The 15,976-nt window shown below is 41.6% G+C and overlaps 1 protein-coding gene across 4 annotated transcripts in view; it reads right to left on the bottom strand.

The window, feature by feature from the left end:
• Positions 1 to 4,252: 4,252 nt before the first annotated feature.
• acsf3 (acyl-CoA synthetase family member 3) overlaps positions 4,253 to 15,976 on the bottom strand; it is a 33,382-nt gene continuing 21,658 nt past the window's right edge. For all 4 annotated transcript variants that reach the window (XM_074666198.1, XM_074666201.1, XM_074666199.1 and 1 more), the window contains exons 8-10: positions 8,509 to 8,643; positions 7,473 to 7,584; positions 4,253 to 5,456 (exon numbers count right to left, since the gene is read on the bottom strand). In XM_074666198.1, coding sequence (XP_074522299.1) covers positions 5,342 to 5,456; positions 7,473 to 7,584; positions 8,509 to 8,643 — 362 coding nt within the window. In that variant the 3' untranslated portion in view covers positions 4,253 to 5,341. The remainder of the gene's footprint in view (positions 5,457 to 7,472; positions 7,585 to 8,508; positions 8,644 to 15,976) is intronic.

Below are 15,976 nucleotides of genomic sequence, written 5' to 3'. Positions count from 1 at the left end.
GAGACATCTTACCTGGATACTATCTTTGCAGAGAGTGGTACACACCAAACAGTGACCAGGAAGCTGCAGTAAAGAAAAAAAGGGAAAAAAATTAGTGAGGGGCTACATCTCAAATCATTGCTATCTCTGATTTGTGAGGCATGTGCGAAACAATGTCCATGGCTGTTTGACATAAACTACTTCAGTGGGGCAAACTCTTCCCATGTTACTACAGTTAACACATGCAAACTGACCAACTTGAGTTGATACTTTAATGGCATGATTAAAGTTTTAAATGCCAGTGTTATTACACTATGTGTCACATACACACATACAGATACATACACTATCTGGGGTGTCATTCAAGGTCCATCATTATCCAAAACACACAAATATTCACTCCAATTGCCACGCTTCAGCAGCCACTAGAGGTTCAGTTTCGTGCCTGAGGATACTTCTGCATGAAGACTTGTCAAATAATCCAGGGATCAAACAGTGGACCTTCAAAGAAAAAAAAAAAAAGAAAGAAAGAAAAGAAATAAAAACAATATTCCACTGAGCCCTAGCTGCTCCTTATTAGGTATTTAATAGGATCAACTTACAGTTTGTTCCTGTCTCCATTCTCACTTAAAGAAAACTCTAGTATGTAGAGCTGCCATTATGGAATAATACATTCATAATCTTTTTTTTTATTGTGGTTGAATACTTGAAAGACGAGTTGCTGTACAGTACTTAAGGCAACTTTATAAATTATTCCAAGACACTGCAGCAACGTCTCGCCCATATGTATACATGTGGAAAGCCTCCAGTCGTCATCACCTTGGTTTGAAAAACATACTGCAGAACATCAACAGACAAGAAGACATACATAATTAACATAAAGCAGAGGTACAAAATAGAAAAAAAGAAAAGAGAGTGATAGACAGAGAAAGGGAAAAAGGTCAACAGAGAAAAAGGCAAAGAGAAAGCAGAGAGCGAGTCAGCGGGAGTTTCACAGGAGCGAAGCCCGAGGCTGAGCCAGTGAGGTGTAAGCAGCTTCAGAATAAACATGAGCTCCATGTAAACAACAACCTGCCACTACAAGCATCAGTTACGCACCCACACGGACCTGCTGGGGTTCTGGATTCACTGATGTGTGTTTGTATGTGTGTGTTTTTCTGGCTCAGGGTGTCCCTGGGGCTGGACAGGCTTGCTTGTCATCCTCCCATCACTCCTCTCCTGACCAACTTACAAACATAAGCCTGTCATGTTGATCAAGGAGCTACAGGCCCAGAGCCCTTTGTGATTGTCAAAAGTGTGCAAATGTGAATATTTGACTGTATAATTGTTGCCTGCTGTTGTGTTTGTGTCTGTGACATACAGCAGATATGCAGCATATGAGGGTTCTGCTTTAAATCAGGAGGATTCTGTTTCTGTGCTTGATTACTCCTGTCTGATCTGACCTTTCAAGAAAAGAGGGAAGAATTTATTGCTCTTCTTTTCTTCTTTTTCTGATCTATTTATACTGGGCAGATTTTTATTTTGAAAAAGATGGCTGCCTGATGGAGACTTTCATGTTAGGTTTAAAGACAGTAACAGTTAAAATATGGAGATTTAAAGTATTCTTTTTAAATTGTGCTCATACACTGACCAGGGCTACAGCTAGCTTATTAGTGATTAAAGACGTGCTCAAGAGTTCAACTGAAATCAATGTAAAATAACTAAAATAAGTGAAATTTCACCATCTAAATAATAAGCACTTCCAATTTGCCTTAAAGAAGCTTTGAGCTGAAATTTTTCTGGTTTAACCTTTAATAGTAGAAGTAGTAGTAAAATAGTAGAGTATAAAGAATTATCACACCAGAACAAATGGTGTTGAAAAAATTCAAATGAACACCTTTTTTGGAGTCTGCCTGCTGTTTCCCTAGTGCTGCTGGGCCTCGTGATGGTGCATCACCCAAAATCAGGAGGGGGAGCATGGTGACACAGCGGCACTTACACAGAGACAGTCAGGTCGCCACTTTTATAAAACTGCAGCAGTTGGTGCATGCAGGACAAAAAAATTAAACTAGAATATTGATTTTTTTTACACTGGTATCATTCAATATCAATACCAATGCTGGTATTGATACTATCGATATTTGGATCTATCTGCCCATCTCTACTCGTCATATTTCCAGCATAAACAAAAGCATAGTATTAGCCTTCATGTTTATGAGGAAAGTAAATGAGCCTCTCCCAAAATGTATTTTACCGTACCATCCTAGGAATAAGTATACACTGCATGCTTTATTTATCATAACTAATGCTGACACCTCAGTAAAGAGTTGCTTTTAATATGCAGCACTGTGGGACTATTTCTTTGAGTTAATCTTACTTCACCCTCATTACAGTATAACCTTCGTCCCACGTAAAACAACTGATATTCAGATTTATTTTGGGGCTTTTTTTCTGGACATGGGGTAAAGGGCTGCAGGTTGGAACATAGAGCTTTGCACATGGGGGGATGCAGTTTGACCTCTGGGCTAAACCGGTGCCTCTGCGTCAACATTTTTTGGATCACCCATTGGTCTCTGTCACCCCCATGGTGAGGGTTCCTTCCACCAGGTGCATGCTAAGATTTGTTTCAGAGAGTGGATAGAGAAAATGAACAGCTGATTGAATGAACTGGTATTCATTCAGTGCACTGATGCAAAATAAAAAAAATCCGTGTGTTGAAATGCAATACTGTTTCAATTCTACCTTTGCTTGAGACGCCAGCTGGTTCTTGTTATAACCTAATGAGTCCACCGTCTGAAGAGGAAGCCAAACAAATCAACTCTTGTGCCAGGCTTTCATTAAAGACATGTCATAACACAGCAAATACACCAAAGAAAAACATCGCAACAATGAAGTCTCCTGTCATCACCTGCTTCTTTGAAACCTTTGGCTTTTTGATGAAACTCTTCATGAGTCTCCAACACATCAACAACTCAATGGTGTCCCCCATAACCCAACATTCAGGACCCTGGGGCCCAATAAGCAGCCATCTGCAGACAACTTCTTCCACCTCGCTCCAGCAAACACAGGCAGGGAGTGTTTGACCGAGTGTGTGTTTGAGAGACAGAGAGTGGATGTAGTTCAAGGGCACTAGTACTCCATCAAGCCAGAATCTGGGGAATACCCACCAGCTCACCCTCCCCCCTTGTGTTCACTGGGGGGGCACTGGAACCTGTCCTGATGCCCCCCTTAAAACACTCTCATACAGTGGAGTGTATCCATTACAGCACACCAGCTTCATGCTCTTCAGTCCTGATTTTGAACCTCCAGTGCATGCTGCAGCCTCGGCGTGGCAGCCCAGGTCTTCCTGCCCGTGGCCCTGGCTGACTCCCAGCTCTGGCGTGGGTGGTTGGGTGGAGCGGTGAAGGGGGTGGGATTTGGGGGGCACTAAAGCTGTCCTCTGGTGCTCCTGCAGCCCTGCCTGCTCATCCATCCTGGCCTGCCAGCCCACAGATCGATAGCTCTGCTCTCTTAATCAGGTCTCTGGTGACTGTGGGCGGACGAGTATGTGTAAGAGTGCGTGTGTGCGTGTGTGCGTGTGTGTGTGGACAGGAGGCTGTATCGGCTGGGGATTGCACTAGTGTGTCTTTCTATCCTCACCTCTCAGGCTGTTCATCATGACTGTTTATCTCAACTGTATTTTACTCCTTCCTTCCCCCTTTAGCTTCTACTTTATCTCCAACTCCTTTGCATATCACTTGTTGTGAACTCTTTGTACTGACTTTTTCCACATCTTCATTTCTGTCACAAATCTCTCTTTTATCATCTTTCTCTAGCCAGATCTTGTTAAGACTCCAATCTCTCTGACAGTCCTGCTTTCTATTATTTGTCTCCTCTCTGTGCCTTTTCTTTCATCTTTTCACACACTCTCTGCCCATTCTGGCAGCATGCCAAAGCTCATTCAAAAAGGAGGCTCACAGTCTAGTTGGTCCCAGTGTTGCTGCAATCTGTTCTGACTTGTGATGAGGACAGAGGAGGTGAAGTACTGGAGAAAAAGGAGATGAGAAAGTCTGAGAGGTGAGAAGAGGGAGAGGGTTAGTCAGATGGAGTGTGGGGCATCCAGCTGCGCTGTTGTGCATTGCGGGAGAATCCGCCTTCAGGCTCTCATCACACCTGTGTAACTGCAGCTGCACAGACAAACCCACACACATACACACACACTCACAGAGATAAGTTTCACAACACTGTTTATGAGAGAAAAAGCAAACAAAAATAACTCCATACTTACTCTGTATTCAATAAAACTTCTTTAATTCTCAGAGAAAAAAATCTGTCATTTCAAGCGCTCAAAAATTGACGTCGTGATGCAAACAGTGTTTGATAACCGATCACACTTACAAGCTTATTATTGCACCTATTTCATTGACACACCATCTTTCGTATTTGCTGTTCAATCTACATCCCTCAAAATTGTCACAGTATTATTAAATCTCCATGTTTTCAGTTATTAAAACATCATCATACAGCAATTTCAACAAATACTTTAAGCGCTTTTGGTCTGTGGGTTCTGTCTCAGTACTTTTACTGTAAAAGTTGAACATCCTATCACAGTACAGATAATCATTAAGCTAGCTGTCCCAGTATTTTTAAGCAACATGATATCCAAGGGTGATATCAATGATGAATATCAATTGGTATCCCTTTTTTAAGGTAGTATGACAGAAACTGTCAACTTTGGCTGAAAGAGCCACAGTATGTTGAATATTTCAAAGATAAAGTAAGTTTAGTATTCCACTCATGTATATATTTTCTGTTCCTAGAGTGGTTGCCACAATGTTACCATTTTTTTTTATGATCTGGCAGATATTGTTTGAGCCAGTCATTTCAGGGTGACAGCGTTTATACAAAAGAACACTGAGAAATTGATCGTTTTCAGTTTGCATAATTTGAGCATAATTACTTCATTTAAGTTTACAGTGTGAAAAATACAACTCCAGAGAACTCCAAAAGTTAGAATTATGGCATTCAGACATTACTGCAAGTACAAACCCACAAAAGCGTGTCATATTAAGTGGCATACCCATGAGAGCTACATGAAAATTTTCACACAAGTCTATGTATATGAACCACTATTTTTAGTACCACTTCAAAAAAATTGGCACATTCATGGAGTCAGTTGTTACTTACCTCTTGCAAGGTAACTCATAATTATTGTCCGTATCAGTGTATTTGTAATAGTGTTTGATCATGTTACCCCTTAAATTTGAGATCCTCCATTCGACTCTCCTCTGAGGGTAACCCTGGTCCGATCAAAGGACCGGGTTTGGCCTGCACAGAAGAGATGTACAGCTTCATCTCTTCAACCAGGCACCAACATATTGTGGGTATATAAAAGTCAGGCCAGTCATGGGAAGAAGTGTCGCAGGAGGTCCTTCTTGTTGACCTTGCCCATCTGATTCCTTGGCATCTCCTCCACCAGCAGCAGGCCTGTGGGAATGGTGTAGGGCGCCATGTGCTCCCTGCAATTAACACTCATGTTAGAAGACTAAAGACTGTTTACCACAGAGAGAATGATAAACACAGGAATACACAAGGACACATACAACATTGAGCTATGTGCACACATGGGTGGGAATAGGCACATATGTACAGACACAAAAAGGATAAACAAAACAAGAAACAATTGCTGAACAAAGGCTAGCCCTGTGGCAGAGAGGTGGAGATAAGGAAAGAAATGTCCTTCATGCATGCTGCAGCTCTCCTCTCTAATACCCACAATTCGCCTTCCAGACACAGACAATTCCCTTTGTACAAAACAATATAATCACTGTGAGATGAAATAAAAAAAATAATAATAAAAGGGAAAAACAGAAGGCTGCGATAATTAAAAGTGTTTTATTTTTTTCTGTTTTGAATGCATGGTTGTTACGTCAAGTCTTGAAGCCCGAAGCTTTTCTATTATCTTCTAACCTAGTTTGTTTGTTTGTGTCTGAGTATGTTTTTTTGTGTGTGTGTGTGTGTGTGTGTGTGTCTTTGTGTGTAGGTCCCTGTGTAGTTGCAAGTGAGCATAATGACTCATACTGCTGCCATCAAACTCTCCTTTCAGCAGATGTCTCCGTCTCTCCGTCTCTCTGAGTCACTGAGTAAAGTGTGACTGAGTATATGTGCGTACATACACGTCTCTGGAACGGGGATTCGCTCGTGTCACCAATTTCTCTGGGGCACTGCGTGAGTGGGTGTGTATGTGAGCGCATGAGCGTGTGTGTTGAAGGCAGCGTGGGGTGCAGAGGGTGTGATAGAGATTCAGACTGACAGCTGAAGCCAGGGCACTGAAGAGTGAGCATCCATCTACTTGTTTATGTCTCATTTTATCTCTCTGTCTCTCCCCTACAACCCGGCCGCAGCAGTGGGCCATGTGTTGGCACTGCCTGTCTGCTGGCAGCACCCCTGGCAGCAAACACTGTGTGTGTGCGTGTGTGTGTGTGTGTGTGTGTGTGTGTGTGTGTGTGTGTGTGTGTGTGTGTGTGTGTGTGTTAACTCAGGTCACAGGCAGCAGTAGTAATCCACTATGTTGGACCAGCAGGCCACAGCAGTAGGATCTAACGCCCCCACACCATATGGAGCCCAGAGCCCTGACATACACACACATACACAAGTACAAACACACACTTACACACAAATACACAAGTACAAACACACACTTACACACAAAACACAGAAGCTAGAGATATGAATGCATGGTAGTGGATAGTGGTGGGTGGAAATATTTCGTCAGACGCAAAAGTAGATGATATGAAAGGTGGACGAATGAGTTGGATGAGATCGTGTTTGGAGGGTGAGTTGAGAAGAAGGATGAGAATACTACAAAGATGAGTGTTTGTGCTTTTGATCTGTCTACATGAGAAGAATGTATGTGTGCAACAACTATTAGTAGAAAGAGACAATTTCAACATTTGAAAAAAGGGAAGGACACGCTGTCTGTAACAATAACTTGTTTCCTCCCTGTGTCTTTTTGTCATCTTTCATTCAACCTCCCTCCCTTGTCTGTCTCTGACCTCTCTTTCTTGAGCATCCTTTTCCATTGATCTGAGGTCCTCAGGTCCAGTCACCAGGGGAGTGTGAGCTGAGCCACTTTGAGACCCGCTTTTTGCTTTAAGAGACCCTAGGGACATCTTATTTTTTTACCACATGCTCTGCAAAATTGTGTGCCCTTTGTGTGTTTTGATTATCATGATCTTTTGTTTCAATTGGTGAAACAGCTCTAAATGCTAAAAGTCATCAACGGTGTCGAAGTTAAAATGAATGAGGAGTTTCAGAAGCCTGAAACTGTGTCACCGTGACAACACTTTGATCTATCTTTAAAGGTGCAAGGCAAAAAGTGAATCCAACTGCTAGAAATAATAACATGCCTGTACATACCATTTAATTCTCCATTATCAAACTGTGATAACTAACTCAGCAACAGCCGCATTTAGCTTTTACTATCAGGCAGTGTCAAAAATAAAAAAAAATCATTTGGGTAGACATCTTGGTACCTCGCCCAGATCTGCAGCTCTGGTAGAGTCATGCTCTGCCCCTTCCTCAGTTGCACCACCGCAGTGACTTTCTGGCCCCAAATAGCATCAGGGGCTCCGATGACAGCCACATCTGCAAGATTTAAAATCCCAAAATTATCAAAACAAAAAAAACATGTTACTTAACTTCAGCTGATATGATTTGGTGTTGGGGTGCTGACGAGACTGTTGTTAAAGCCACAGTTTTGAGAGTATAGGCAGTGCTGCCACTGCCTTTAGTTAATTGAATAGTTTATTAATTCTAGAGGAAGTTAAAGAAATCTTAGCTTAGTCATATAATCTTATCTGATCATGGCTGTCTGTTCAGAATAATAGTCCCACTAGTATTATACAACTTTGAAAAAGAGTGTGTCTACCTTTAATAGATATGAATGAAGACAAAAACCCAAGTCAGGTTATTTCATTACCTCCGCCAAGGAGGTTATGTTTTTGGGAAAGTTTGTCTGTTTGTCTGTGAACAACATAACTCAAAAAGCAAAAAACAGATCTTGATGAAATTTTCAGGAAATGTTCAAAATAGGATCAGGAAGAAGTGAATGAATTTTGGAGGTGATCCGGATCACCGTCTGGATCCAGGACTTTTTATCATTGTGGCCGTTTTCACCAAATGTATCTAAAGCTCCACAATAAATGGTTGGATTGCTTTGCAAAACAATGCAAGGCAAGGTCACAATAATTTCTGACAAGTGTGTAAGTACGATTCAGATCCTGCCATAAGATCTGGAATATGAAATATGTACTGGGTCATCACAATTTTCAACACTGTCAGGTAACAATTTATGGTACAAACCTGCCACTAACACTACCTTGTAGCAGACAGTCTGCTGAAAGGGAGTATCACATTAAAGTAGGACTAAAGTGACAATCACAATATGCTTGGTGGAGGTCTGTGCTCTCTGAGTGCTTTTAAGTATTCAAAGTGCTAAAGCGCAGAACCAAGGTGATAACAAACACATTCTTTCTCTTGGCTTATAACTACAGTCTGAACTTCTCTCACCTATGATGTCCGGATGAGCCAGCAGATGACGCTCCACCTCGAGTGCACTGATCTTGTAGCCACCGCTCTTAATGATGTCAACACTGGTGCGTCCCTTGATCCAGTAAACACCGTCTTTGTAAACTGCCGTGTCTCCTAGAAGGTGGTGCAAAGATAGAGGCGTGGTTAGGAATTAAATGGATGAAATGAATTAAACAATATCTGCCATATTTGATTATTCTTCTGAAAAAAGAGTTATCAGCAGGGTTTGTTCTTAAAGCAAAATGCAAATGTCTTCATGCTAACATGCTTCATAAACATCCAAACAGATTTCAGCAGCATCAACCCAACTGTTCAGCAAAATATCACGGGCATCCTCCTACAAGCAACACTAAAATGAGCCAATGCTAATTCTCATGCTAATTTTAGGTATAGTGTACTTTTCTTAAAGTATTTTTGAACTTTATAGGACATTTTTTGTACTCTATGAATGGTTTCCTCCAGCTCCAAATCTTCTGCCATAGATCCTGTGTAGCTCATGTCGTAATGTAGGGTCAGTAAACTTGGTTGAAGACAAGGTGTGTTGTGTTTGTGCGAGAGAGATGGTGTCTAAGATATGGTGTAGTGGATGGATGATTGTTTGAGATCCCCCTCCCAATTATCCTCAAGACACACCCTCCACATATAAACACACTCACACACGCACACACACATACACACAGGTGTCTGGGGGACAGGTGTGGGGGAGGATGAGTACAGTATGTGGGACGAGGGGCTCAGCTGGGCTGGGGGGATGACGAGCAGAGGAAATGGGTCAGTATGGATGAGTGGAGAGAGACAGAGGGGGGAGAAAAATGGACAGAGGAGGGAAAGAGCGTAGAGGAGAAAAGACAGAACAGGATGGTGTCCTTTTGGATTATTACAGGTGGTGCGTCTGCAGCTGGGACCGGGAAATGGATGGGTGTGTGTGTGTCTGTGTATGTGACATTGAGATGAGGTTAAGCAGGTGCAGCAGTTAAGGTTGGATGGATGTATCAAGGGGGTGTAGTTAGAGGTCAGCAGAGGTCAGGGTTAGGTGCTGCAGCGGTAGCTACACTAACACACAGAGGCCAACAATGGATAATCAACTCTCACAATTTAAGGTTTCATCATTTAGTGAGGAACATTTACAACTACATAAAAACAAAAGCAAAGTGTTATCTATTAAGACAGGTGTCTCTATAATGTACCTTTTATTTCTTGGGGGAATAAGAAATGCAGTTTAATTTTTTAGAATCAGTATTTTCTTGGCAGACTCCAGCCAAAGAACACTCCTGCCAGGCTGAGCTGTGCATTTTTACAGACAGTGCCCTTAGCCAAAATCTACACCTGAAATATGAAACCAGGAGGGAAATGGAGTGTTTGTGTCTTACACCAGATCTACATTTCAGGAGGAGGATTTTTTTCTGATGTTGGTCTGTTTTCACTGCCATCTCTCATCTGTTCTCCACTTCATCATTTAATCCCATTTGTTCTCCGCTCTAACCCTGTATCCCCCAATCCATCTTCCATTTGGTTCCCTCTTTTTCAGTTCCCCCAGCTCCCACGTCAGCCAAACACACAACGCTGTTTTCTCCTGTTTCCGTCTCTCCACCTATCTTCAAGTCTTCTTCTTCCCCCTCTTGCCTCTCCGCTTCACCATCAATGGAGGGCCCATCTGTTCCCATACATCACGCACTTCATTTCAGTTTATTAGCTGGGATAAATCATAAATATTTCATTATACATCACGGGCGGCTGTCGCCTGCACACCGACAATTTATCACCGCTGCCCTCTCTGCCGGCTTGCCACGGCGGCTATAAGCTTTCCAGTCTATTAAACAAGATTGATACAGTGTGTAAATTTAGATATTGGGAATTTCTTCACAGACCACTGCTCCGCACTGATAGGCCAGGGTGAGAGGGGAGAGGGGGAGGAAGGATGGAGGGAGAGGAGGAGGGAGAGAGGGAGAGGAGCTGGGTTGGGTGTTAACAGGGTAGTTACAGATTCCCCCATTTCCTGCACTTTTTTTGGATGAGATGGACAAAGAGAAATAGTGTAGGAGGGATTTGGTCGATAATTTGTAAGAGCAAAGAGGATTCAGTATTAATGGAGCAATATTTGATGGGTGGGTTAAAAAGAAACACTCAGACAACATACTTGGAGTGAGCTTGAAGTACTTCTACAAGACTCTTTGACCTTGTCTCTTTGAGGAGAAGGAAATAACGAGGGATAGAACAGCATGTTTGGAGAGAGGCACAAGAGGGAATAGCGATTGGAGAACACAGACTGATAAAAAGAGGAAAGCAGGGCGGGAGAGAGATTGCAAGGAACTGTGTTACTAGGACGCACACTCACAAGCTTGTACACTTACACATACAAATACATACTGTATGTACACACACACATACACACACCGTTTCGCACACAAACACTACTTCAGGCATCAGAGACTCTGCCATTATGTGTTATGGCGTCTGAGGCAGATATGGCCGAATGGCTTTCTTAATTAAAACGATAAGAAGCCTAATTGCACTGGGCTTTCATCTCATTCGGAGGCATTAAAGAAAGTGAAGGCACACAGTGTGGGAAAATAAAGAAATAAAAACAGATCAAGACTTCTACTGGAGGATGGAGGGCAGAGAAAACTTCCATAATGTCTTTTAGAAAACAAGAACTGCACACTAGTTAGCTCTGCGGCAAAGTTCATTATGGTGCACCGTAATTGAAATTCCCTGAAAATGAACACTAAATTATTTTAAGTCATTAATTATTATATTCCGACCAGGACAAAAAAACAACATGCGCATGGCAGTGTGCTATCAACAGCTCTCTCTTTTTTTTTCTTTAAATCCAGCGACAGCAGTTTTCACAGTGCTGTGATACAAAATTGACTTCAGGGAAATTTCTACTGGAGTGTAACATTGTGACAGAAGTCTGGTTACTGGCCTTCACTACTGATGTCAGTTTTTAATAAGCCTACATTGCTGTCATTCCTCACCACTTTAATGAAAAAGAACAGGAAATGGAACAAATTAGAGGGAACTCTAATACTTACACAACATGTATGACTTCCACATTTAAACACATGAAACCTACCACTTTTTAAAACAGCTAGATTTTACCCCTGAATCAGTTATCAAATAATAAAACGATAAAATAATCAATCAACCATTTAATCAATCAATTAGATTATATATAGTCTACTTAACTGTGTAATAAGACTGCATGTGATTTGGCCCAGACCATAGAATGTAAAAAAGTGGTCATCTTGCTCGGCTCGAAGTGAGGTCACCACAAAAACTGATCCCCCTGTTGACTGGCTGCAGTAAAGGTCAAAAAAATTGGCTCTCTAGTCATTCCAAATGGGCTGTGGTCAAACTTTAAAAAATTAATACACCTCGCAGAAATGCTTATCACGTCGGATTGCTGTGGTGATTTGAAGATATCATTTGGCTGGCTTGTATTCAAGTCCTCTTTTTTCTAAAAAGTTTTATTTTTATTAGTAATAAGAGGTTAAAAATGAGGCTTTATGTCACGTTTAACAATAACTGACAGCTGCTGTTCTTGTGTATTTACTGAGGGTATTGCAAAATATGTGAGGAAGTAGAGTCAAGACATGATTAGACTCTCGAAAGAAAGAAAAAAAAATATGTTTTTTCTTCATCTGGCTCCACTCAGATTCTACCTGAATCCCTCATAACCTCTACTGCACAGACTCAGGCTTCATAACTGTTGCCAATGGCTGCACCTGTGACGGGGGTATTTAGGCTTTAAAACTGTACAATGGTCAATGGTGGAGCCATGCTGTCCACTCTATATACAGTCTATGGCCCAGACACAGCAGGTAAGATCTGCACTAGTTTGCAGCTACACAACTTAATACCAGAGCAGCTACCTATTTTATCCTGTAAATTATGTTATAAAAGAATATAAAAGGGTTCAAACTGAGGATCAGGTCTTGTTACTCAAACACTGATGGATCAGACTTGAAATTGAGCACTGACCCTATTTAGACTCAGAGCTCAAAAGGACTAATTTTTTGATAAAAAACTGTGTGTATTAAAATTTTTTAGGCCCTAAGATTAATGCAGTTTGTATCAAGAAAGGAAACGTGTTCACCTCAGTGTGGGTTCAAAAATTGTCCTATTAGGTTCCTTCCATAATGCTTAATTAAAGATGTGCCATAAATGGTGCATATTGCAAAGTATGCAAGCAAGAGCAGTGCAATAGGTTGGATATATAAAGAAGTTGGGCAGAGTAGACAGAAACATATTCAAACTGTAATGAGACATCTGTACAGAGCTCACATGGACATGGAGGAAAGTAACTTGAACTTGGACATGCGTTACATCTTGTCGATATGCAGCTGATGAATTGTACATAAGACTTCTAGTTATGGATATTTTGCAATCTGTGTCTCCTGTTGGGCAAAGTTTTAACAGGCTGCAAATGGAAGTGCAGCAAGATGCTTATTAAATGTCATAGTCTTAAAAGTTTTGGTGAGTCTGATTAATAGTGAGTGGGTGCAGGAGTTGTCACCTGCAGAGATCCTACAGCAGCAGAATCAATGGCTGCCTCTCTACATCAAGGGAGGCAGGACGACCCAGACTTGATCCAGTTGTGAACACCAGGAGCGTGGACACCAGGGTCTTGAGACTCAACTTGGACTCAAAGTCCCAGAACTTGGTCACTCAACTACAAAACTGGTTGACACAACTATTCAAAACAAGATGAACACACACACACACATAGTCTAGACATGTTGTTTTGTTTGGACAGACTACAGAAAAGGTCAGCATGTGACATATGACAAAGGCCAACATCACAAAAACACTTCAGCTTGTCTGCCACCAGCATGGCTACTGGAGGTATTGTGGAGGAGAGAGGAAGCTTAAAAAGCAGGGAAACAGCTTCTGTGGAGGTGACAGAAGCCGTCCATTTGCTTGTCAGGACAATCCAGCCATATAACAGATTTCTGCGGCTGCCGAAATAGACAGAAATAGCTGTTATATGAGTGTCTGAAATTGAATGGGATCTGAGTGTGACCTTGATCTAAGTACCATGTACTTGTTTTTTTGTGTGAACAACCCACTCAACCCTGGAGATGTGGCTGGCATGTATCCTCCTGTAAAGTGCACTTTGAGGGATAAAATGAAAACATGTCCACAGTCGCTCTATTTTCTCATCCTCCTTCTGACTTTCTCAAACTGGTGAACAGTTTAGAAAAAGAATAACACTGTTTTTCTATAGGAAGAGTGGGGCTAAAGGAAACAGAGTGGTCAAGACAGTGGTTGTTTCATTATAATTATTATCATTACTATTATCATTCATTAGTTGGTAGGCGCCGCCCTGTTGGCCATGGCTGCCTTTTGCAACAGCTCTCTCTTCTTTGTCCGTTTCTCGTAATTGTTTCATCTCTTTTTCGTATTTTTTGTATTTGGAGTGGATCATTGCTTTGTATGGCTCATTTGTTGGTCATGGACACCAAACTCTTTTGTGGCTTCAGCAATATTTTTATTTCTTTTTCTCCCGTGTTTGTCTGGAGATCCTACATGCAATCATGGCCACTTTGTTTACATGTGAACTCAGCTGTTTGCAGCCTGCAGCATGTCAATGCTAACTGGTGTAAGGCCTGATGTCTTCCCACAAGGTGAGGAGAAGGAGGTGAGGACGACGTGCTGCTTCTCAGGTGTGAGCTAAGAAGTGACAACATGGGCCTGTCCGTCCATCCATCGTTATTGGGAACGTAAGATCTATCTCCAATAAGATGGACGAGCTAGCTGTGCTAATCCAGCAACAATACCAGAGGACAGAGTAGCATCATGCTATTCACAGACATGGCTAACGGGGCTAACATCAGACACCAATGCCACATTCGAAGAGCTTCACCTGCTGTGAGCAAACAGGATCCAGGAGACAGAGATGGAGCATGACTGCTGAAGCTCAGTCCTGGACCCTGTGGAGGTGGAGACTGACTGAACTGGAGAATTATGGACAAGCTGTCATCATCTATTTTCTTATACCTTTATTTTGCACTTTCTATTCACTTTCTTACTTTTGTTTTCTTGATTGCTGCTGTGACTTCAATTTCGTTGTACTTGTTACAATGACAATAAAGTTCAATTCTTCTAAAAATACATGTCTCACTTTGATACTCAAATGATTATGGTTTGATTGACTCAAGTTTACTCAGGCTCAGTTCTTACCAACTCTAGCTTTCCTTCTCATAGCATTTCAAAGTTCATTAAGCTCGCAGTGTATTTCTAAATCAAGTTGTTGCCATACCTGCCCATACACTTCAAAAGTTGTGTCATATCAAGTCAAGTGTTTCAAATGATTCATCAAATTACAAGGTTTGAAGTGTTTTTGCATGTCAAACTGGGACTGAAACAGTTCTTAGCAAGTCCAGCTTAGTAGCAACAAATGCAAAACAAAAACTGAACCAGGATCACACTTAATTAGGCTATTTTTATTTAACTGCTTCAACACACTTAAAAAAATAGATCATAAAAATGTGCCTGTTATAGTTAAGTACCAAGGCAAAGGCAAAAAAAGCAATTTCATCTCGTCTGACACCTACCCTCTGGAAGCTGCAACAAGCATTTAATTTTTTAGGGCACAAAGTGGCATCAGTGTTTATACACCCTGTTTCATAACCTGTCAAAAAATTCTCATAAGAGCTTTAAAGGTTTATTCTGTGACTTGTTTTACAGTCTTCTGGTTGTATCTCCTGCCCAGTGATCAATAAATGACAGTGTAAATATTCAATGGGCAGAGCTACAGCCAACTCAGTGTCCTCTCGGCTGATGAGGATGACGACTGTATGATCAGTATTCATTGGACAGCAGTCGACTAAACAAAAGTGGAGAGGGTTTTAAAGAGAGACACATTTATAAGATTCATGTGTCGATACTTCTTCTGTGAAATCAACATATTGTAAAGAGGGCTGCACATCTTTAGTTAGCTTCAGCCTGCTCCTGATGATTACGCTTTTGATTTTCTGTTCACAAATCAACACAAAATGTAGAAAGTTGTTGCATAAACCCGTGAAGAGATGTTTTCATTTTGACACAAGTGCTTTCATGCTACTCTGTAAACCGTCTCTGCAGCAAGCAAACTTTTCAACAGTTTCAAAAGTTACTGTCAACAAAAACTCAAAGATCTTTTTTGCCTTCAGGGAAGTTGACACTTAGAGACACTATTAGACATTTTGTTTTTGTGATGTGTTTGTACACGTCTCCAAACTGGCATCACTGAAGTGCTTTTACTGAACCTGACGAGGGGATGCCTCTCCTCTGCGAGGATGCACAAGTAGAGTCACAGTCTTTCACCGCATTCAATGCGACCTGAACCCTCACAGAGCGGGTTAAAGCTGAGTGCCCTCCATCACTGGGGAGAGGAGAGTCTTATCTGCACCAGGCTGAGAGAGGTCTGAGTGCGAGTCATGCCTCTTCTAACTGTGACTGT

This window comes from Halichoeres trimaculatus, unplaced genomic scaffold (genome assembly GCF_033239565.1).
Source record: "Halichoeres trimaculatus isolate MK-OKI-2021-1 unplaced genomic scaffold, fHalTri1.1 fHalTri1_scaffold_3, whole genome shotgun sequence".
Lineage (NCBI taxonomy): Eukaryota > Metazoa > Chordata > Actinopteri > Labriformes > Labridae > Halichoeres > Halichoeres trimaculatus.
Note: the sequence above shows the minus strand (reverse complement) of the source record. Positions and strands in the feature narration are given on the sequence as shown.